Source organism: Aethalodelphis obliquidens, unplaced genomic scaffold (genome assembly GCF_003676395.1).
Source record: "Aethalodelphis obliquidens isolate GAN/ISIS:26980383/991018 unplaced genomic scaffold, ASM367639v1 scaffold2, whole genome shotgun sequence".
Lineage (NCBI taxonomy): Eukaryota > Metazoa > Chordata > Mammalia > Artiodactyla > Delphinidae > Aethalodelphis > Aethalodelphis obliquidens.
The window spans coordinates 55,265,969-55,292,259 of NW_020837946.1; the positions used below are offsets into that span (position 1 = coordinate 55,265,969).

Sequence of the window (26,291 nt, forward strand, 5' to 3'; positions counted from 1 at the left end):
GTCATCACAATAGAACAGCACTCAGGAAAAACACTTCATTTTAAAGTATGCCAAGGTATCAATTATAATGACATATTGGTATGGAAATACAACAAATTAACTTGTAAGAATTATAACTGTACCAAAGAATCAAATAAAACTACCAAAATGATAGAACATAATAAAGTAGCAGGATGTTGGGGGGAGTAAAAACCAGCAGCACCCTTACATACATACCACCAATAACTTCTTATTAAGTAATATTTTCAAAGGAGACCTTATGTATAAAACAATATAAAACATCTAAGAATAATCTTAAAAGGAAATACATAACTTCATTAGGAAAACATGTCTAAAAAAAAGATGAGAGAAACGTATGTTCCCAAATGCATAAACTAAGTATTATAAATCGGTCGACTTTTGCCCAAATTAATATGATAGGTTATTCCAATTTTAATAAAAACCTCAATGAGCTTCCTAAAATGATGAGTTTCTAAAAATTTTCCAGGATACTGAACATGTAGATAATGGTGATAACAAGGAAAATTCTGAAAAAATAAGAGGGAGAACTAGATCTACAGCAATTAAATCCATTTAATTTTTCAAGAACAAAAGCTCTTTTCAAGAACAAAAGCTATTACATAAAAATGTCTTTTTCTTATATAAGTATATGAGAAGATGTCTTAGACATGGCAAATCAATATAAGAAAAGCAAGGGGCTTCCCTGTTGGCGCAGTGGTTGAGAGTCCACCTGCCGATGCAGGGGACCTGGGTTCGTGCCCCAGTCTGGGAATCTGGGAAGATCCCACATGCTGCGGAGCAGCTGGGCCCATGAGCCGTGGCCGCTGAGCCTGCGCATCTGGAGCCTGTGCTCCGCAACGGGAGAGGCCACAACAGTGAGAGGCCCGCGTACAGCAAAAAGAAACAAAAAACAAAAAACAAAAATGAAAAGCAAGGACAGGTTAGTTAAAGGTGCTGTCACAACTAGTTAGCAATCAGTAGAGCAAGAGGTGAAGATTAACTTAGTTTTTTATCTCACATCATAAAATTGAAATAAAGTCAAACAGTAATAAAGACAAAAAGTTTTAAAATTCCTTTTTAACAAATAAGTGAGAGAGAGAAGAAAATGGTCCTAATCATAGTTCTGGAGAAAGATAGGCTTTTCTAAGCTTAAAAGTAATTAAATAATCAAAGGAAAGATATAAAAATCAGAAACTTTTACACCGAAAGAAAAAGAAAGAAAAGAAAGAAACCTTATTAAAAAGGAGTCAACTGACTGGAAAAATTATTTACAACATTTATGAAAAAGGCATCTAATAATTTCATTTTTCAAAAGGCACACAGCAAGGCATTAAACCATTCCCCCCGCACCCCCCAAAAAGAACAAACAGAAGTTGTTTGTTTGACGTTGCTACCCCTAGCAAAATAACCACATTCAACTAATTCACAAAAAAATCACATCTAGGAAATACAGGGAAATGGTCAGTCTCATTAGAGTTTCAAGAAATTTCAACTAAAATAAAATACTATTTCCCCCCTGGATTTACTAAATTTAAAACAAAACAAAAAATCCCATATGTAATAGCAAGGATGCAATCCAAAAATGGCACATATGCATTGTCATGTGTCAAAAGTTTTAAAAAAATGAATACTTTTATTCCACTTCTAGATATCTACTATGAAGGAAAAAATTCAAACTATAAAAAATGTTATATGCTAAAACTGTTCAATGAAGTGTTATTTTTAGGAACTTCAAATCCGGGAAAGCTTTTATATTTTCTGAAATTGAATGCATAATTGATTTACTTGATTAAATATTTACTCCAACATAAAAAAAAACAATTATTAAATGTACACAGCAACGTGGAAGAACATAGGTGTGTGTGAGGAAGAGAAGTCAGAAAACAAAATTAATATCCTAAGCATTAAAAAAAATTCTTACCTTTGTAATATAAAACTTTTTTAATCCATCCAAAAATGATGTAAAAATAGAGGAAACCTGAGGTTTGAGAGCATGACCTAAGAAGAAAAAAAGTTCATATTTTAAGTTAATAGCAAACTAATTTATCTATGTTTTTCATAAGAGCAAGAGGCTACTTTAATTTAGTATCCTAAAAGAAAGTGAACATTTCCATGACTTTAGTTTTTAAAATCTCCTATGTTACACATATAACATTTTGGTATTAAGATCTACATCTTTTAAAAAGTCACAAACAACTTTTTGTTTACCAAACTCCCTCTTGGGTTTTTTTTTAAACTCAAATTACTATATGTAATTACTACTACACACAGTTTAGGTTATCTTTCAATGGTACAGTTTATACATAGTAAAATCACTTCATTAATTTTTATTTCATTAGGAACACCCAATGGTGGCTAGTTCTACTTTTATTTTTTTTAATTATGCAGAAACCATTCAGAACTATAACCAAATATGGAGTCAATGCCAAGTTTAAGATTGTTTCTTAATTAATTCTTAATTCATCCAGAATTGTTGGCATAAAACTAGTAATTGCTTCCTTAATTATACCCAGAGAGTTAAAATTGCCAAAAAAACGTAAATGGTGTCTCAGAGTCTGTTAAATTAACATCGTTGCCTGCGGATTAAGCTTAATTGAGTAAAAGTCTTTTACTGTTTTCTCATTGTTTTCAGAGTAGCAACTTCTTAACTCCCATGACTATAACATTTAAGAGTCAAGCATCTGGCCTAGTACTGTGAGCCCAATTCAGAAAAATTTGGCACACCATTTATATAGAATTTTTATAAAGACTTTTAAAGCCTCTAGTAAATCTAAAATTATCTCCAAATAAAACATTTATTTTTAAAAAAGGCTTTAAGGTTTTGTTTATTTTCAAAGTGTAGATCCCTTCTTTTAAAATAGGTGCAAACTAGCTTTTTAGAAGGAAAATAGAGGGGGTTGAGAGAGAGATTTCTGGAGGAAAAATCACTTGCAGTCTTTTTTTCCATTCATCTGTTTTTTTAAAGTGAGAATCTGAATCTGTAATATTTATTACATTCTTACAGATTATAATAAGAAACTATATTACATAAAAGACCAAGTAACCAAATAAATCTTAACCAGAAGCTAAGTTAGGTAACCATGCTATAACCAAACAAAGCAAAAAACAAACAAACAAAAAATAAAGAGCAGATGACATAGACATGAACCTAGCAATCTTTTTGAGATCCTGGATCACAAGAGGTTTGTTTGGGATTTTTTTTTTCTTTCATGGTAACCTGTCAGAAATGTTCTCTAGCATAACCAGTGTTTTTAAAAGATACCATTTCTAGCATGTATAAAGTTAAAGGTAACACATCATCAAAATATTCACTCGCTGTCCCAAATGGAATTCAGCCTACTTTAACAGCAACTGGAAACAAATATATAAACATAAATGTGTGAGTGTGTGTATCTGATCCTCATAAAAGACTTCTGGTCCACATATTTTTACACAATGTATGAAGATTCCAAATATTACTACTCCAATATGGAATAATCCTTAAGGGTGTATGTTCATCTTATCACACTGAAATTTAAATGCACAACTTCTATTAACACTATTGTGAGTTAGTCACATATATCCCTAATACTGAGTGACGTGATACCCTGATGGAATATGCTTCAAGCATAATTATTGAAAAAGTGATACTAACTTTTAAGTGGGTCAGGTATTAGTATTAATTAAGAGGATATTATTATCTTTTACTTATTCTTAAATTAATGTTGCCTACCGAACTAATTACATTCTAAACATATTCCAGCTATTGTGTTTTATTTTATATAGAAAACAAAGGAACTAGTTCCTAAATTTACTAGCTAGACAGTTTGATTAGCGAATTTTGTTATTGTTACAGTGTTAATTAAATAATTTTAAAGGATTCCATAAATCCTTATGTTTCAAGGAAGTGCTCCAAAGCACTGGAAAAAGTTGGGTTTTGGGGTCAGACAGATTTGGGTTCAACCCCAGCTCCACATATAACTTGTGGACTTTGGCCAAAGTATTTAGCCTTTGAATTGTTTATAAATTGGAAATACAACCTTGAGGGATGGTTGTGTGCTACTGATAATGTGCTTAGCACTACCCTATATGCTATTCAAGATTTGTTTACCCTCTTTTGCTAATTTGATTATTAAGTCAATTAACATGTAAGTGTCTGTTATGTGACAGGTGCAGGACACATAAAAATGAATAAGAAACATCTCCCAAATTTGACAAACATAGTTCACAGGGAAAATATGTAGATCGTTTCAATGTACTCAATGATATATATCATTTCAATATACTGAAAATGTATCATTTCAATATAATATATTGAGTTGTGTCAAGGAGAGGGGTGATAATAAAAATATTAACAACTAATAATAAGGCTTGTGCTTTGTTAACAACCAATACGGTACAAACATTGACCAATCAGCCATACAGTTGGTACAAGGTCCCAGACACCCGTTGCTGTGCTAAGAGTTATTTAGTTGGTTGATCATGAAGTCATGGCAGGATATGTAGGTGGGAAAGCTTCAATAAATACTGAGAAATCAAAAAGGTTACAGACTGCCAAGAAGCATGATCAGATCTGTACTGCTAAAGGATCACTCTGGTGGCCAAGTAAAGGGCAGGAGAGGAGACACACTAAAGACTAGTGAGAGTAGAACCAACATTAGAGCATGTTCCTAGGTACAGCAATGAGAATGTGGAACAGGGATGACAGATAACCAAAAGGATCTTTCTTTGAACCTACGTTTAAATTGTTATAGATCCCAGTTATAAATAAAATCTGGCCATATCATAATTAGTTTTACATAGGTGTCTATGTCCAACATAGTTTACTATCATTATAGCATATAAATGGATAACACAGTCTTATTAATCAGATAGATACATGGCTCTCTTCAAACCTAGATCTCTGAATGCAGGCCAAAATACAAAGGAGTCTTGATTTTCATTTGATTTAACTATTTCATCATTTATAGGACACATTTATCTTAAACTTTTATCAGTAGTATAGTATTTTGAAAGTAATTTACTTAAAGAAATAAAAGCTGTGACTTAGAAGAATCTAATTTTAAAACGAACCCTTGATATGTTATGATATGTTATGTTATCAACCTGAGTTCCTTAGTTCAATTTCTATATAATTATGATAATCATTCTTCCCTAAATTAAAATCTAAGCTACTCATACACCAAAGAAAAGCCTGCCTAACTTGGCCTTTAGTATTTATTATTGACCAATCATTCTGGGACTATTTTGAGGGTACTTAATGTCTATAAACTTAAATTCCAAACTAAATTTCAGCATATGGAAAAATTCAGAAGCAATAAAACTAGAATTGATAAGATGATAAATCGTGTCAGAAAGTTTAATACTTTAAGCAAAATAGGAAGAAAAAGAAACATGGTTAACTGTTACTGAATTCTCCACCTGAATATTCCATGGTCAACTTAAACACAACCCATTTGTAATGTCTTTTCCCCAAAATCATCTCTTCTTCTAGACTGTTATTCAATCCACCAGTCAATCAATCAGACATCAGGAGTTGCCCTAAACTCTTCCCTTTATTTAACCTTCCACATCCAGTTGACAAACTGTTCTTTGGAATATCTATTCTTTACTCTCTATCTCCACTGCTGCTGCCTTGAACAAAGCCCCCAGTATTTTTAACCATTTCAACTCCTCCTTCATGCTTGCACCATCCTAATCCATCCTGCATAATGCTAGCAGAATGAGCTTTCTTTCTATAAAGCTGATTTATTGTATTCCCTCTACAAAGATATCCCTCTTCTGACAAGATAAAACCCAAATCTATCCTGCAAAGCCCTAGTCCACCCATCCAGCTTTATCTCTTGTAACCACTTTCACCCTACAGTCTATTTGAGCCACACAGAACTATCTGAAGAAGTTCAAACACACCATTAAGGTTTTACAATTTCATATTTTTTGCCGATAAGCGAACAAAAATTTGGTAGGAAAGAAGAGACTGTCTCAGGCAAACTTCTATTCACCTTTTAAGATTTTGTCTAAGCATCACTCCTTCAAGAAGCCTTTCCCCACGCTCTGCCTCAATCTCAAGCAAAATCAAGTAGGATCAACCCCTCCTTCATCTGCACCAGGGTATCCAGTGCAGTCTTCTTTCACATCACCTCTAACACTCCTGCACTCATGCATTTATACAACTGTCTGTCCTCATTAGACTGAGAACTTCCTGAAGGACAGGAGCTATGACATTTATCTTTCTATCTCTGTACTCAGTACTCTTCCTGGCACATAACTGGTGTTTCATAAGTTTTTGTGGCTTAGTGAGCAGATTTTTAAAGTACCATTTCTTACTTACCAAACTGAAATTGCTGGTTGTCCATGAGGCGAATAGATGCAGGAGCACATCTCTGTTTTAAAAAGATTAAAAAAATGTGATACAAATTTAATACAGTAAAGAAGCTAGAGAGGTAGAAAATGAATGTCATCTTTCTGTATTTGAGATTAAGAGCTTAGTTCCTAAGGACACATACAGGAAAAAAAATGTTAACTTTTTATATAGTTTTATGACAACAAATAAAACATCAGTGGCTTCTATAAAGTATTTGGAGAGGAGAAATCTATGTACATAATATATATATACATACACATGTTGCCAGATCTTTAGTTTATCTGCAGCAAGATCTGCTTAATGCCTAGCAAAGACCTGTGGAAATACCTAAAGGAAATATTAGGCCTCAAAGTAGATTATTTTAAAACAAAGTAGAAAACTTATAAACTAAAATCAATGCCTAGAGCATTATGCCACTGATGAACTATAATGGGTCACTGCGCTCTTATACTCTTTTAAAATGAGGAAGATGGTGGTGGCATTTTTGTGGGCCAAACACTTTAAAAATTTAACTGAGATGTCTTCATAGATAAGGACTTGTTCTTTCTTTTCATTCCTTCTCATAATCCATTTTAAGTAGAAAAACTATCAGACAATGTGCAGAATTCTAAGATCTTTCAAGGTTACTTGTATGAAAACAGCAACAAAACTTGAAGCATAACATTATGTATCTAAAACATCTAAAACTGCACCTGTGTTATATTTATCTAGGCACACACTAAAAGCTGCAAGGAAAGAAAAATGAAGAAAGCAAATATTCAAATTAACTTTGTGATGCTACAACACTACCATACAAACGCTAGCAAGGTTTAAGTTAGCTACAGTTTTTCCAAAGAATTTAAGTGAGATTTACCCTAAATGGGATTTTTATATTCTATACAACTTTTTAACATGGTTAAACTTCCACCAAGAAGCGGCTTTCAGACCACAAAATTTTGACTGTCATAAACTTTTTAAACATTTATCTTCTGAATAACATTTATCAATAAAATCTTTATCAACACAATGTTGAGATTTATGAAAATAGAATCACTCAAAAGGACAAAACTTATAAATATATACCTTAACTGTGTGTTATAACATTTTTGCTATTATGTGCTTTTTTTAATTGAACAAATACTTAATTTTATAAAACCACTCGTAATACATACTTTATTTTACCCAAGAAAATGACTGGTTAGATTCTTATTTTGAACACTGTATAATTTATTTCCTCATCTTTGATACTAAAGGTGAGATAATACAATCTATATTTTTAAAAAGTCATTGCCAAATCTGAAGAACAATATTAGGTAATTTATATACTTAACGTAACAATAACCTATTGCCTTACATTTTATAGAATCCTATTGTGTACAAGCTGTTTTCATATGTCTTTATTTAATATAAGAAACAACTTTGTCGGGGTAGCAAAACTGGTATTATCCCCATTTTACAGATGAGGATGTAAGAACCAGAGAGACTAAAAGACATGCCTGAGGTCAGATGACTGTAAAACAGTAAAGACAGAACTAGGACCAAGATATCCTGCCAGCTAGATGAACGATATTTCAAATACGCCACACAGCCTCAAAAAAAATAAAAAAAATTAAAATCACAAAAGACACACACATACTTACACAGAGCTTTCAAGTCACATTTGAAACAAAAATTACATGAAAACCATCTTACTTGCTATTTTGCAGTGTTAGTAAAAGTACATTTATAAAATAAAATTAAAAATCTACAACCTGAGTACTTTCAAACCTTGGTATAAACGTATCTTTGTAGTTGGGTTAATGCTTCTAAAAATATGACCAGTTTCCAAAATACTAAAGGAAAATCAATTTTCCTGAAACATTTTTATTAAAACAGGCACATCAACTTCAAATAAAACAAATAAAGCCTGAGTAGACCAAGTTTCTTTTCTTCATAAAATAAACAGAATATCACATAACATATGTATTTATATGTTTGGGCTTAAGCACACCAGTAAAATATGAGAAAGAATTCAGAGCCATTCTGTCATTATTAGAAAAAAAACTTTTAAATTCCTATCAACAACTTGTAAATTCCATCTCTTACTGCCACTCAGATTCTACTTCACCTGTATCTATAGCAGGTGTTATTAATGAAAACAACCCACATAAGCACACATATAACAGAAAATGGAAAAAAAGCATATTACATTTATAGTAAATTTCTAGTGGAATTCAATCTCTGAAACAACTAAAATACAATATGTAGGCCTTGATAAGATCTTAGTTTGAAAGACTATCCACAAAATACATTTTGGGGACAACTGGAATAATTGATTATAGAATGAATACTAGATGGCATTAAGAAATTACTGCTGGACTGACATAGAGAACAAACTAGTGGTTATCAGCTGGAGTGGTGGGGTGGATATAGGGGTGGAGGTACAATCTATTGGGTGTAAGACAGGCTCAAGGATGTATTGTACAACACAGGGAATACAGCCAATATTTTGTAGTAATTATAAATGGAAAGCAGTCTTTAAAAATTGTACAAAAATTTGAAAATTAATTTAAAAAAAGAAAACCAGGGAAAAAGTACTGCTGATTTTCTTAGACATGATAATGGTATTGTGGCTATAAAAAAGAACACCTTAATTTTCAGAAGATATATACTGAAGTATTTGGAAGTCAAATGTCATAATGCAACTTAATTTCAAATGGTCAAGGAAAAATACACAAATATGTAAAACAAACAGCAAAAAGTTAGTAATTTTTGCATATACAAGATGAATATACAGGTGACCACTGTACTATTCTTTCAAAGTTTGTGTATGCTTAAAATTTTCAAATAAAAGTTGAAAAAATAAGTGAGAAACTTGTTTCAGGGCACTTGCTACATACAGCAACTGATATTCAATTATATTGAATATGATTTTACCTTGACAGCTGAGTTATATAAACTAGTCAGTCATCCACTGTTCCTATTTATACTGAGGCAGAGTTGATTACATACTAATATATCGAAAAAAGAATTAAAAGCTATAGAAAGCTTTTTGTACCTAGATAATAAATATTAAATTCACTTTCAACACTGACTTTTAAAAATTATCAAAATCAAACCAACAGCTTTAGTAAGTCTCATGTTTTAATAGTGCCACATTTTTTAAAAAGTCAGTGAATGGAGTTTTTCAGTTATTGTCACAAGTAAATTCTCATAAGCAAAGCACAGCATCAAGATTACTTTAGATTCTCCAGCAAATAATCTGTAAGTCACTATGCATCATTCTAAAAATACAAAGGAGGAAAAGTTTCTTAGAATTTTAAATCAGAAGTCATGACACCTAATTAAATAGGAGTCCTTATAATCAAAAAACCAAAACAATATTACTATTCTTAAAAAACATTCAAACTAGGTTACTATACTTACAGTTAAGATTAGGTTATATTTTAATGCTATAAAACTACTTTGGTAAGTAAAAAAAATTCAAAATAACGCCTTTAAAAGTTAAAGACATCACAAATTCTGAGAATTTGAGCTCTAAATTCAATCCCGTGCTATACAATTATGCTCTGCTAGAGTATTCCATAGATGAGGAAAGGGGAAAAGGGTCCTTGAGTTAAAGTGACCCCTGGTGGTAGGTGATCAGAACTAACCTGAGAGGGGATATTTTTACCTAGAAATTTTAATGGTGGGTTGATGATACATTCAGGGTATTTAAGGAACACTCAAACAAAAATTGCTTACTTGAAGTGGAGTTAATGAAATAACTGATTTTGTTTTTATTATGATAAATGCACTCTGACTAAAATCGCTTAGGTCACCTGCTTGTACTTTATACTTTAGTAAATAGTCTAAAAAAAATCATGAGAAACTCATTATGGACTAATAAATAAATATCAATATCTTTGTTTTATCTGAGCAAAGAAGAAATAAATAAACCACAGTGACCTCAAAGCATGGGTATATGACTGACTAAGTCAAATTGCTGCCAATTTCTTCCCTTTAATGATGCTACAACCAGGAATTTACTTGAATATGTAACCTGAAAAATAAAAAACAACCACTCTAATTAGTCTTATAAGAAACACATCAAAAGATTTCTGCAAAATTTGTTTTTATGGAACTAAGTCATATTGCTTTCTTGTCACAGGGAAAACCAGAACTCGCACTTCAGATGAGACACTTTGTTCGAGGAGGTATCTTAGTTTACTAGCTACTGGCGAAAGAAATTCAATATTAACATGTTTCATACATCTGCGTGATTTCTTCTAACTTCATAAGGATAAACTATAAAATATAAGCACTGAGTGGCAGTCCTCTATCTCTGGTATCTTGGTTAAAAAATGAATAACCTTTGAATTGAAAAGGTTCGTTTTTTCAAGGAGTAAATCAAACTTTCAGTATAGACTCCGGAATGGCCCTAGTTCCTGAGCCTTAAAACTATTCTGGAGATAGTCTACTAACATACTGTATCAGAAGCTAATGCTTCAATACCAAACCCCTTGTATACGGCTATACAAAAATTTAAGCACAGAAAATTTTATCATGATATGCAGTATCTTTGGTGACTGTTAGAAGACAGAAACCATGTCTATTTAACTTACATAATATCAACTGCACTATGTCGGATATAAAGTTAAAAACATACTCTCCCACATAAAAAACACAATAAAATAAATGATATTAATTAATAAATTAATTTTAAAAGTTCAAAAAAAGGATATGTAAAAGAAGAGAATTCTGTTAAATACAAATTTCTAGGTATAAAAGCTTAAAATGTACACAGAATTAGTTCTTCCTCTAATAATAAATAGGAATTGACACCACAGATGAAATCATGCAATATTTAAGGCTACTGGTAAACTGGTTAATCCTATTATAAAGGATATACTGGCTTATAGCCAGGAATCTACACTGTAAACAAGAACTTTTTTAGCAAGAGAATTATCTCTTCATTTTAAAGAATGAAACAAATACATAATACAGGGTAGATATTTCCCTCCACTTATGTTAAGGGAAGGGGCAAAAGTTAATGCCAAACAGTCTCCTGGTCAAAATTGTACATTTTCAGTTTAGTAAAGGTGTAATGACTAGAGCATGTCTCATAACTGTCCTCAAGTCTGATACATTTTGCTGGATCACACAGTAAAGAATCCAATTAACCAAACATTTGGCTAGGTTATTCTCTCTGCTTCAGAGGGAGAAAAACATGACATCAAAAAATGATTTAAAATAACAATTCCATTTTCTATATGTAACAAATTATCTCCAAGAATTATCACTTAATATAAGTAAGTTTTAAATGTTTTACAATATAAGTGCTAAACCTAACTCTTTTCAATTTATTTGAACCCCTACAGGATAAATCAAGTTGAAAACAGAACAATTCAGAATTGAGATATAACAGTCTGAAGTGTCAGACATGAGCTATGTATATCTTCTGAAATTACGGTCTAAACTCACTAGAAAAAAATACCCTATCAGTTTAAAATTGTTTAAAATAAAAGTGATGGTAGGTAGAAAGGGCCATCCCTTGTCAAAAGAAAAAGCTGCCTTTTAATCTGTAATTCTAAAAAACCTAGTTCTGATACTGAGAAATACAGTTTTCAGAGGAATTTGTACTAATCCATGCCACATACAGACAGTCAATGTTTCCTCATAATGGAACAAATTGGTCCTCTCTCAATACAACAAGGCATAACTCCTAAGTGTTTATTGGCAAATGGTGGGGGAAGATCCCAAACTTTGTAAATTGCCTTTGAACTTGTTTCAACACTCCATGTTCCCTTCAACCCTTGTAAAAACATACTTGCCATTTTAAAACAAACAATAAAAGAGAAAAATAAAATATTATATCTGACACTGATATTCTGATTAAAAAACACAATTTTCCCCCCTCTTGAGAAGCTACAGTAGGAAATCTACTCTCTGAGAAAATCTTAAAAGCCACTTACCCATCTACTGAGTAAAGCTGGAGATTCTACTGGACTGCCACTTATGAGATAGAATCACATTAATCTTCCACTAAATCTTCCTTTCTAGCTCCTCACAAGGCAGTGAAGTACTGAAAGAGGACAATTCCTCACATGGACAAAGATCAGAGATGAGTGACCTTAGTAGAATCCTTCTGCTGCCAGTACAAAGTTGCTTTATTTATTTCCTTCAGTAAGAATAGAGATAAAAATATACACAGAGCCCACTTAGCTATCTGTGAACAATCATGTCTGCTCCTTTCCAAAAGATACTCATCCAAAAGCAACTTGAGTCTGAAAACAGTGCAAAAATGGAAGTGCTATGAAATGACAGTGAGGAATTACAAGCAGCCAACTCATTACTCAATCAAGAATTTGGCACAATCGTAAACCATGTACCATCTATTTTAATGGATCTTAATTTTCTTGCAATCAACTGAAATTCCAAATCACAAACTGAACAATGACTAGTGCCAAAACCTGATAATTTTCTCCATTTTTCTGCTTGAGAATACTGTTATAAAGCAGGGCAGCATATACAGTACCGTTCTTGACACATGAGATTTGTATACTCTATAAACTAATATATAAATGTCCCTAAACATAATACATTTACCCATTTCCAGGAAAGGGAATGCCTCTCTATATGTGCAGTATAACAAGAGTAAAAAATGCAGGTTCCCCAAATAGTGGAATATTTCCAAATCCCAGTAACTATTCTTAGCAAGTGTTTCATTCATAAGAGCAACATTTGAGAATGAAATATTATCTATCTAGACTTTTCAATCAGTTTCAAGTAAGGCAAGCTTTCCAATTACATGGTATTTTTGTCTCTAAAAATTACCTACTACTAATTACAGAGAACCAAATTATTAAAACTATAGATTAGAAAGGAGCTTTCTTTTTGACCTGGTTTTTAACCACAGGGTGGCACTTTCTATCAATCATCACCTTTATTTATCCCAAGATATATATATATTCAATATAGTTTTGTGTAGTGAATTTAGATTATGGTCATATTGTAAATATACAAAGAATTTTTAAAAAAACTTTTACTGATTTATGCAAAGATGAAGAAAAATGTTACCACCTGCCTTTCATTATCACAAGTAGCTCTTATCTGTTACTTTCTATCAGGAGCATATTAAATTGTAACAAAAACTGCAACAAATTGCACCAACTATTTATGTTTAAATTCAATATTTCCAATTTTAGTGAAATTATAAATTAAGGATTTTGACATATTTGTACACCATTTCTCATTAATGAAACCTAAGACAGATTTACATGTGAGTATTTTTAATGCAGAAAAGCAGATGGAGTACTCAGGAAAGCATAAAATATGTCTACTTCTATTCCAAAGATCATATAACAACACTTTTTAACAAGTCTACTAAATCTGTGTTCAACAGAGGGGAGGTATTGTGAAGGGGCAGAGTTGGCCAAGATAGACGGAGTGTGTACTCATTAAGATCTTCTGTTAAAAATACATACAAATCAGACTAGTTTTATAAATTCTATAATTATTTTAAAAATCTAATTTGGCATTCATGTTTATTTTGCCATAAAAAAAATGGAGGCAATAATGGTCAACTAAAAACATGCCATTCACAACTTGAACAAGAGGGACAATATAAACTGTATCTTTAATAATAAAGCTTTTCTTGGAGGGATATAGTCAAGCTTGACAAAGATGAAAAGTAAATAAAAATAAAAGTAGTTAACACAAAGAATGAACTACAATACAAATTGAAAACACTAGAATAAAAAATATCTCATTAAGGAAGATTTGAAATTAATCAGAAAATATCTATTTATGGAAAATATTTGCTTTTATTTTGATTTTTAATTGGTGAATTTATGGTTATTTTCTTAAAAAGAACAAAAAAACACCTAGTTTCCCATTCTTCTAGGAATGAATTCACAGGCAAAACCATAAGGCTCTTCAAGTACTTCTTTTGTTTCTTAATACCTGAGGTATCTTAAATTCGAAGTTACTTCCTTGGCCTTTAAGTGAAGGAAGGGTTTAGCAACAAATTATCAGAACACACGTGAACTTTACTGCTCGGTGCTCAAATATTTACATCTAAAACTTATCTCCACTCCTTCACTCAATAATTCTACTTTTAAATATTACTGCCATCTCGTTATTTTAGCAAACATAGCATAATACTAGCTCCTTAACCGTAACATAATATCCTCAAAGTTCAAGTGAATTAGGAGCTCTTAAGGATTTCAACATCACTTCTGCGTTAACACCACCAAAGTAACCTGCCACAAGTTCAAGAATGTTCATTCCATGACTATACGTGTCTTTTAAAACTCTTCCCTTTACCTAGGAGTAAGACAACCAAGATTAAGGAGCCTATGACTAAATCTTGATGAGGGGAAAAAGCAATCTAATGATAAGTAACTGAAGCTACTTGGAAATTATAAAAATTACCCTTCTCAACTGTTAGATTAGGTGATCATATAGTTGGACTTCTTAAAAGTGAGAAACTGTAAGAAAGAATGAGTGTCTCAGAAGGCAAAACTGAGTGTATGGAATAAAGAGCACTGGAAATGGTAAATATGTGGGTAAATATAACATTTTTTTTTACTCATTTTATATATCTTTAAAACATTAATAGTGGTTTGGTTCTCTTGGAATGGTATAAAGATAAGACTCAGTAAGAGCAACATTTGAGAATGAAATATTATTATCTTACAAAGTCCGCAATGAAACGGAGTACTTGCTAGATACCACTCTTTTTCCTTATCAGATCCTCCCTCCACCCTACTCTGAATACCCAGAAGCTGACCTATATGGGTCACATCAGAAAGCTCCCTTGCACTCAAGATTCAAATTGGGTATAGCTGATGGGAAGTATTTAAGAACTCTGAGTTTGGAGAAAGCAAGAAGAGAGAGGCTGGAGTATATTCCCTTGACTTCCTCCCTGCTGGGAAATGTTGAAATAAGAATTTTTTCACAAACCATTATAGTTTAAACAACGAACCAAATGTCTAAAGAAACGCAAGAACTCCCACACTGATACACACAACTAACGAAGAAATAAAATTACTTGGCATTATTTAGTCTTTTTAAAACCCTTGACAATATATCCCTTTTTTTAAAGAAAGGGAAAGTGGGAATTCTTCTTAGCTTATATCTAAATATCTTGTATTATGTTATACTATATTATATTACTTACTTTAAGATATAGCTAAGGAAATATTTAAAAACAAGCAAGGCCTAGTAGCAGCACATTCTAAGAACTGATAAAGTTTGATTACTTATATTTAATTTCTGTATTTTGGGGCCATTAATATTCAGCCAATTATTTTAATTTCAATAAATATCTTAAGAAAAATGCAATATTACTGCAATTAATCACAAAATATCTTACCCAAAAATAACTTAAGAAAACATTCAATAAAAGGCAGAGACATTTGAAGCCATCAACTCAGGTACATACCTTACCTTGTCTTAAAATTGTACAGCATTCTTTAAACCAAGAAATAGGTGTATAATTACTCAAAGAAATAGCAACTGAACTTAAAGGGATGATTTTACAACATTACTTTTTCATATAGAACTGGGTAAAAAATCACAAATATAACACAACTAAATATGAAAATTATATGTGACATATCAAAATCAATTATGCAGCAGAATTTTTAAAATATAAATATATATGGGTGGGTTTTTGTTTTTGTTTTTACCTGTTTTGCAATTTCTCTTAAACAGGCTACTCCTCGTTCAAAATTAGGGAAAGCTACTGAGCCATACTTTTGGTATTCAGGGATTGGTCTGATTTTTATTGTAGCTTCTGTTATCACACCAAGAGTTCCTGAAAAAGAAGGGGGAATAATCCAATATATCACATGCCAATTTTCTAAATCATATTTAAATCTACTTTATCTATTTATTCTACTAATTTATTCTATTAATCGTATTTAAATCTATTTAATCTATTCTATGTGGGGAATAATGGCTACTCAAGTCCTTCCAGAAAAACATCTAAGCAAATTTTATAATTTCTAAAAAAAGTTTTTGGAATACATTTTTCTTAGTTATATATAAATATTTTAAAACATTTTTAAGGTAACCTTTCTCCAAAGAGGTTAATTTTAAATAGTTTTTAAAGTATTACAACTTATTAAAATTTAAATCTGAAAAACAACAGGTTTTTATATCTCATATGCATTCAAACAAAAGTATATTTTGATAGTTGAACCTATTTTTACTATGACAACAATTTATTGGGGCAAAAAGAATCTAATTTTCTATGAGAATTTAAGTTGACACAAGAAATTAGAGAGACTATTACACTTTGCCTTTTTTCCTAAGAATTCATACGAAGAAAAGATAAAGGCAATATTAAGATGCCCTTAGAAGAAAAAAAAAACATATTTCAGAGACAAAATAGTTATAAATAGCTAACAGAAGAGGACCATCAATGAAACAAATGTCCTTTTCTTTCTTACATGGAGGAGTGGAGGACAAATCAGAGAGGAAAAATGCAAGTTAAATATAACTACATGATCTAAATAGCTACGCTAAAATATTTGAAGAGACATGGTTAAAAATAATTGCATTCAAGAAGCCAAGCTTTCAAAATCAGTGCTTTCTAATGTACAAATGATATGAATTATTATTAATACTATTAAGTAAATTTTCTTAGAATCATGAAAAAAAGAATGAAAGGGAAATACAAAATTATAGAACTTAATTACAATATTAGAAATAAGTTAAAAGTATCACAAAAATCAATGCTTCCAATAAATTTATAATATACCTAAAATAAAATGTTAATATATAATACTGTAGAAGATTAAAAACTACGAGTCCACAAAGAGTAAACTACATTATATCACAATATGTTTGTCAGATATACAAATGATTTCCTACTTAGATAGCAAATACAAACCTATTATGATTTGTAAAATCACAAAAGCTCTGGAAAGTTGGCCTGACTAATATTTGAATAAAAAGATAGATATATCTTGTACATTTTAAAAGACAGTAAGAGTGACTAGACTTTCTCTTTTATTTTAGCATCTTTATTGAGATATAATTCACAGACAATAAAATTCACCTATTTAGAATGTAAAATTCAATGGCTTTAAACTATTTACAGATATATGCAACTATCACTACTATCTAAGTTTACAACATTTTCATCACCCCAAAAAATAAATCCCATACCCATTTTCCCCACACACACCTCAGCCCTAGACAAACACCAGTATACTTTCTCTCCAGAAATTTGCCTATTCCGAGCATTTCATATAAATAGAATCTTACAATATGTGGCTTTTTGTGACTGGCTACTTTCATTTAAATGTTTTCAAGGTTCATCCATGTTGTAGCATGCACTAAGTACTTCATTCCTTTTAATTGCTGGATATTATTCCATTGTATGGTATGGACATTTGGGTTTCTACTTTTTTTTTTTTTTAAACTCAATTACCAGCTTGTTATAAAAGGAAACAACTCAGGAACAATCAAACAGAAGAGATGCACAGAACAAAGTATGGGGGAAAAGGTGCAGAGTTCCCAAGCCCTCTCCAGATACACCACCCTCCCGGCACTTCCATGTGTTTACCAACCCAGTAGTCCTCTGAAACTCATAATTTAGGGATTTTTATGGAGGCTTCATTACACAGGCATGATGACTAAACCACAGATATGGGTGACTAATTCAACTTCCAGCTGCTCCTCTCCTCTCCTCTCCTCTCCCCTCCCCTCCCCTCCCTAGAGGTCAGGGGGTGAGGCTGAAAGTTCCACAGGTTTCCGTATTTTGGCTACTATGAATAATGCTACTACAAATATAGGTGTAAAAGTTTGTATGTAGATATATGTCTTCCTTTCTCTTGAATAGATACACAAACTTTCTTAATTTCAAAAAACCTTTGACCCTATTCCATGTAACATTCTACCTCAGCTACCTTTCCTGAGACTAAGTTCTAGGCAAGGGCAGCTAAGAGGTGAGGAGGGGCTCACTTCTTGCACCCAGCCTAAACTGGTGGGACAGAGACTCTACTTTGAGTGATGCACTAAGCCTATGGTCCCAACCCTTTGCCCTGGCTTGTAAAGGGCTGGTATCTTGCCAGGAGAAGCAAACCAAGACCTACTTTCCTTCCTCCTTCTCCCCAGCACTTAGTTTCTAAAGTAAGGGTGTCCTCAGAGAAAAACATGCCACTGTCCCCACACCCACCTCCACAGCCTTAGCTCAGAGATTTTGCCAGAGGAAGAAATAAGCCATAAAACAGCTCCCAATCTTTTTTTCGAAGATTACTTGCAACAGAGCATGAAGAAGTTCAAGAAGTTTCAAGAATACTCTTGAAAACAGTGGAGGATGTGGTAAAAGGTAATTGGGAAGACATAGATAAATTTATTGGAGATATAGGCAAAATTGCAGGCCAGCTGTTTGCCTGGTAGAAACCTGGGGATACTGGAAGTCCTAGGTACAGCGACCAGGCAAGAGAAAAACATAAAAGGCATAAAAACTGGAAAGGAAGAAGTAAAACTGTCTCTATTTGTAGATGACCTGATTTTATATATGGCTGGCTATACCATGCCATTTTATATAAGAGATAAACATCTGCAAATTCTGTTATCTGCAGGGGTTTCTGGAAGCAATCCCCTGCAGATACTGAGGAACAACTGTACAGAAAACCCTAAAGAGTCAACCAAAAAACTATTCAAACTAATCAGCAAATTCAGTACAGTTGCAGGATACAAAATTAACATACAAAACAGAAGCGTTTCTATACATTAACAGTGAATTTTCTGAGAGAGAGATAAAGAAATTAATCCCATTTACAAGAGCATCAAAAGCAATAAAATACTTAGGAATAAATTTAACCAGGGAGGTAAAAGATCTCTACTCTGAAAACTAAGACACTGATGGGGAAAAAAAAAAAAAATTGGGGCTTCCCTGGTGGAGTAGTGGTTGAGAATCCGCCTGCTGATGCAGGGGACACGGGTTCGTGCCCCGGTCCGGGAAGATCCCACATGCCGCGGAGCAGCTGGGCCCGTGAGCCATGGCCGCTGAGCCTGCGCGTCCGGAGCCTGTGCTCCACAACGGGAGAGGCCACAACAGTGAGAGGCCCGCCTACCGCAAAAAAAAAAAAAAAAATTGAAGAAGACACAAGTAAATGGAAAGGTGTCCTGTGTTCATTCATGGGTTGAAAAAATTAGTATTGTTAAAATGTCAGTACTACCAAAAGACATCTACAGACTCAATGCAATTCCCATCAAGATTCCAATGGCATTTTTTACAGAAAAACAAACAAACAAAAAAACACTCCTAAAACTTATATGGAACCACAAAAGACTCCAAATAGCCAAAGAAATTCTGAGAAAGAAGAACAAAGCAGAAGGCATCACACTTACTGATTTCAAGCTATACTCTAAAGCTATAGTAAAGAGTATGGTACTGGAATAAAAACAAACAGATCAATGGAACAGAATTAAGAGCCCAGAAATAAACCCAAGCGTATACAGTCATATAATATTTGACAAAGGAGCTGATAGTACTCAAAGGAGAAAACACAGTCTCTTTAATAAATGGTGCTGGGAAAACTGGACATTGACATGTAAAAGAATGAAACCTGACCCCTATCTTACACCACTCAAAAAAATTAACTCAAATGTTTAAAGGCTTGTATGTAAGATCTGAAACCATGAAGCTCCCAGAAGAAAACATAGGGGAAAAGCTCCCTGAAATATGTATTGGTAATGATTTTTTGGAAATCACACCTAAAGCACAAGCAACAAAATAAAAAATAAATAAGTGGGACTACATCAAACTGAAAAGATTCTTTCTGCACAGCAAAAGAAACCATAAACAAAGTAAAAAGACAACCTACAGAATTGGAAAAAATATATGCAAACTATGTATCTGATAAGAAGTTAATATCTAAAATATATAAAGAACTCATACAACTCAATAGCAAAAAACAAATAATTCAATTAAAAAAACAGGCAAAGGACCTGAATAGACATTTTTCCAAAGAAGAAATACAAATGGCCAACAGGTACATGGAAAGATGTTCAACATCACTAGGGGAAAGCAAATTGAAACCACAAAGAGATATCACCTCACACCTTCCAGAATGGCCATTATCAAAAAGATAAGAAATAACAAACACTGGCATGGATATGGAGAAAAGGGAACCCTTGTGCACTGTTGGTAGGATTATAAATCGGTGCAGCCACTATGGAAAACAGTATGAAGGTTCCTAAAAAAATTAAACATGAACTACCATATGATCCAACTACCATATGATCCAGCAATTCCACTTCTGGGAATATATCTGAAAGAAACAAAAACACTAACTCAAAAAGATATTTGCACCCCCCCCCCACGTTCATAGCAGCATTATTTACAATAGCCAAAGTGTTCATCGATGAATGAATGGATAAAGAAGTTGTGGTATATATATACAATGCAGTATTATTCAGGCATAAAAAAATGAGGAAATCCCACCATTTGTGACAACATGGATAGACCTTGAAGGCATTATGTAAGTTAAATAAGTCAGATAGAGGAAGACAAGTATTATTTCACTTTTATGTGGAAGCTAATAAAAATAAACAAACAATAAAAATACACCAAACTCACAGAAAAAGACATCAGATTTGTGGTTACCAAAGGCAGAGGGTAGGGGCAGGAAGGTGGTCAAAAGGTACAAACTTTCAGTTATAAGATAAATAAGTATCAGGGATGTAATGTACAACATGATGACTACTGTTAACGCTGCTGTATGATATACAAGAAAGTTGTTAAGAGAGTAGATCCTCAGAGTTCTCATCACAAGAAGAAATTTTTTTCATTTTTTTTTATTGTATCTATATGAGATGATGGATGTTAACTAAACCTATTGTGGTCATCATTTCACAATATATGTAAATCAAACCATCATGCTGTACACCTTAAACTTATACAGGGATGTATGTCAATTATTGCTCAATAAAACTAGGGTAGGGGGTACAGTGGGGGGGACCCCTCCTAAGCTCACAAAAAATCTCAAACAATAACCCTAGCAACTATCCTTTCTAAGGGATACATTTTAAACAGGTGAATTTTATGGTATGTAAATTATATCTCAATAAAACAAAGGAAACTTCAGAGTTATCTTCTTAAACAAGGAGCTATGAGCCATACATTTTAGAAATAGGGGTATTTTTAGAAACAGGTATCTTAGGCTACAGAAAGAGTCTAAACGAACTCTAAACCTTTGCCAGAAAGAGGCATAAGGCTGACAGACTATGCTGCCTTCTCATCCACCAACACAGAATTATCTATTACACCTATTCTTTCTTACCAAGACAAGTAGTATCACTTTAATTTTTAAAGTTGCTAATTCTTCTGCCACTATACTGACGCCATCCCTAAGCTTATTTGTAATTTTTCTACTCTTTTCAACATTTTTCAAAGTTCCTGGTAGTCTTAGAATTAACACCTCATGCTGAAAGTTGTTTCTACAAACAAACTGAAATTTGTCAGGCATAGTTCCTAAAGGCATGAATCATCTTTTCTATTTATTCTAATCTCTCCGCAGACTACAGAAAACTTTAATAAATACTTGTTCAAACTCAAAAGTCACCAGGTTGAAATTCATTAAGGAAAAGAAAGTTGGGGGTTGGGAGTGGGAGGGAGGTCCAAGAGGAAGGGGATATATGTATACATATAGCTGATTCACTTCACTGTACAGCAGAAACTAATACAACATTGTAAAGCAATTTTTCTCCAATAAAAAAGTAAATAAATAAATAAACTCAAGCAGGAAAACTGTGAAAAGAAGGTTAGTATAAGCCTTGCTTTTAGACAGGAAAACTTCTCTATTTAAAATTAAACTCCAGGGACTTCCCTGGTGGCTCAGTGGTTAAGAATCTGCCTGCCAAGGCAGCGGACAAGGGTTCGAGCCCTGGTCCGGGAAGATCCCACGTGTCACGGAGCAACTAAGCCCGCGCGCCCCAAATACTGAGCCTGTGCTTTAGAGCCCACAAGCCACAACTACTGAGCCCATGTGCCACAACTACTGAAGCCTGTGTGCCTAGAGCCCATGCTCTACCACAAGAGAAGCCACCGCAAGGAGAAGCCCGCGCACCACAACGAAGAGTAGCCCCCACTCACCGTAACTAGAGAAAGCCCACGCGCAGCAAGGAAGAACCAATGCAGCCAAAATTAAATAAGTAAAGTTTGAAAAAAATTTAAAAAAAAAAGAATCTTTAAAAAAAATAAAATAAAAAATAAATAAAATTAAACTCCAAGTTCCTGACTTTTTGTGAAATATTTCTTTACATCTCAGAAATAAAGCCATTTGAAAATATTTCTATAAATTACTGCATATAATATAACCTAAATATAATCCAAAGAAAAAATCAGAAACCATTTAAAAGCCAATCAATGAGGGTCTGCTTAAATAGAACAGAGTACATACCAATGGAATATCAGGTAGCTGCCAAAAAGAATGAAGTGGTTCTAAATGTGATGATTTGAAGTGAGCATTATAAAATTAAGTATAAATCAAAGAGTAGTAAACTCCCATTTCTGTTTTTAAAAACATACATATACGCTTATAAATAGCAAAAGTGTTTACTCTGGGCAAGGGAGATGCCTAAAAGACAGGGATAGAAGGCAGATTTTTCCCTATGCATCTTTTGTACCTTTTGAATTTTGTACATGTATGTACATATTTTAACTTTGTACATGTAATTACTTACTCAAAAAGTTTATTTAAAAATATATATGTATGAAACATTGGCAAACTTTCCTTAAAATTCTAATTCTACACCCAAATTCTAAGGTACTAGTAAGAAGTGACCACGCCTTAAATTTCTGTACACCCATATTGCCTCATATGTATAGCATGCATTCTAAAGTGGTAAAACCCACCATAACACTATAAGTAAGGTTAAAAAATAAAAATTAGTAAAATGAGGCTTTGCATTGTTGCAAGGTTAATGAAATGACCAAGGCTAGTCTGTGCAACTATCCAGCTATGAGTTCTGCAGCAGGGGTTAGGGGTTGGGGGGGGGTCCCCACTGTAAAAGAAAACTCCATCCAAGTCCCAAATGCAGTCTGGCACTAGGCAGTTCTTCCATCCAGACTTATATTCAAATTAATCCAATCATAAATGTTTACATCTAAATTCACTTCATTGAAAGGCTCACTTCTGTTGGGCTTTATTATATTTATTGATTCTTTTGCTCTGAGAATTTTATGTCAGTGGAGTGATATAAAACTACTTAGATTACTTATCACTTGATTATATGCACATTATACCAATATTTTATATCCACTTTATATAATTGTTTGTAAACAACTCCATGGCAATGTGACATCATAGAGGCTCATGTCATTCACTTTCTGTTTCAATAAAAATATGTTACTGTAAATTTTAGAATTTTGTTTTATAATTTCAAATATAGTGCTCTTAAGAAAACTGAAAGCTTCAACTACTAGCTAATACAAAATGCAAGTATTTGCTTGACGTAAATAAAATCTTTCATAATTTGAAAATATACGTTCAGGTGACCTCAGGACTGAGAAGAAAGGTAATCATTTGATTCTGAATCTTCTCTCTCCCTCTACCCTCCTCCCCCCAAACATGAAAATCAACAAGGAAAACAAATAAAACCACACAGGACATACACTTTAGTATTAAAAGGAGACAAGAAAACACTAAGACTTTCTAATTACCCATAAGTAGAGATAAAAAGAAAAAACTCCAACAGACCTTCTACAGCCTTCCAGCTACTACAAGCTTATAAGGGCAGAAAGTGAGTAAGGGGGGGGGGGGTTTAGAAGACTCCCTAAGAAAGAGTAGAGGGTAGCAGAGGACTTAAAGTAAGCAGAGACAAAATCAACCCCAGAAAGCAAAAGTGCAACAATAAACTCCAAATACTGTATAAGACTTGGTAATCCATAACCCTGGCTATGAGGAGGGGTTTGAAAATGGAAGTAACCAGAAATGACACCCTTGGAGAAGTAAGGGAAGTATCTTCAAAGAAGCATCAAATTAGAGGAGTGTGGTACTCCTTGGAGACAAGGCAGTGGAGGGAAAGAATAAAATTAGGAGGAAAATTAAAGATCTCATAGAAATGAAAGAGAAACAGGACATGTCATGGCTTCTCCCACCAAAAACACCACCATCTATAAAGCAAATAGCACAAAAGAGGGTAGAAGTGACAGAACAGAACACTCTCAAACTAGGAACCCTTTCCAAGTAATAACAGGAACAGAAAAAAGCAGACCAAATCCATACAAAACTACTGCAAAACATCAGAAAATGGAAATAATAGCTTTTCTGCTGATGAAAAGTATCCCCCACAAAACCAACCATGATCCTGAAGAAAACTGTAAACACAGCATTTCAAACTCAATTAAACACTGTCAAACAAGCATTTGGGGATACGAAAAAATAGCTGAATTAGAAACATAAACACTAAAAACATAAATGGACAAAAAACAAGATAAAATGAAATAAACGATGACCAAACTCAGGGAAGAAATAGAACAACAAAACATAAAAAAAATGAAGGCTGGGTTACAAGGTATCCAAAGGAGAAGAGAGAATAGATTCAAATGAAAACTTAATACAGGGCATTGAAGAAAAGCCAGAAAATAACCAAGAGAATTAAAATAAAATACAGAAGTTGAGAAAAAAAGAGAAATCATGGATGAAATGGAAAATAAGCAAAGAAAGTCAGACAAATGTATAACTCGTGTCCCTGAAGAAGAAAAATCAAAACAGCAGGGGGAACGGAATCGAAAACCCTAATATTTAACTCTACAATCCAAAGAAAAACTTTACAGAAATAAAAGAAGACCAGCATATACACAGAGAAAGGGTCCACTGACCAGAGCAAAATGACCCACAACAATCAACTCTCAGTTGTAAAAGTAAACTTTAATGATAAAGAAAAAAAATCCTCACTGCCTCCAGGCAAAAAGTCAAGAGAATTGGCATTAGATTTCTTTAAAACAACATATAAAACCAAAGCAACGGTGGAATAGTATTTTCAAAAAACAAGGGAAAAAAGTGTGACCCATGAATATTAAAGCCACTCAAGCTGTCCTGCAGGTATCAAGGTCATAGAAAAGTAGTTTAGAACATTCCAGAACTCATGGGATATACGAATATGCCTTTCCTGAGGAATCTACTAACGGATGAGCTTTATTTAACCAAAAGATGAAGTAAAACTACACAGAAGGACTGATAGTAAGCTTTTCATCTATTTCATTTTAGAGCAAAGGCTAAAACAAGAGTGGGTAACGAGTTAAAAAAAAACCCATATTTTTAGCCATTTTTTCAAATAAAAGAGCAAATCATTATAAGTTACTAGTAAATTCCACATATAGGAAAAGAATATAAAACATTTCAAATGCTTTATTTATTACGGTTTTCATTAATTCATCATGATACTATAACATCTAAAACGGGAGGAACCTGCTTGTCAAAATAATCATTATGAAAAATTCATAACACAAAACAAGATAAAAACATTAAACTTAACTTGGCTAACCACATGTGGAACTTAGCAGGATGGGGGAAAATAGGTTTTTTTATAATGGTGATGCTTTCAAGGTTGTCGTCAAATGATTTAACTATAGCAAAAGAAAGTATTTTCTAAAGCTCAAGGAAAAGTTTATGATTCATATTTAAGGCAGGAGGTTATTATTTAGATAGTTCAAAACAGCAGAGAAAATACATATTATAAAAGAATATGATTTCACATAAATTTACTCTCTCAGTCATGCTGTCTCCTGGACTATATTAAGATTACTCTATATCCACATACATACAGAAATGGGGATTAGGGACCATAAATATACTTATAAAGATCACTGATGCCAAAATAATAAACAGCCACAACAGTTTAACATTTGTTGAGTACTTACTACGCGCTTATAAACTGTTTAGCATAATTTCGTTTGACCCTCTCAAAAAGCTTTTGAATATAGATACTTTTATTATCCCCATTTTACAGCTGAGGACATAGGGCATAGAGAACTACCTAA

General features: G+C 33.0%; 1 protein-coding gene across 1 annotated transcript in view; it reads right to left on the minus strand.

Annotated features, from left to right (window-relative positions):
- The window catches only part of AGPS (alkylglycerone phosphate synthase), a 144,006-nt gene that overhangs the window by 44,848 nt on the left and 72,867 nt on the right, over positions 1–26,291 (minus strand). Inside the window, exons 11-13 of the mRNA XM_027127360.1 lie at positions 15,976–16,103; positions 6,311–6,362; positions 1,922–1,998 (exon numbers count right to left, since the gene is read on the minus strand). Coding sequence (XP_026983161.1) covers positions 1,922–1,998; positions 6,311–6,362; positions 15,976–16,103 — 257 coding nt within the window. The remainder of the gene's footprint in view (positions 1–1,921; positions 1,999–6,310; positions 6,363–15,975; positions 16,104–26,291) is intronic.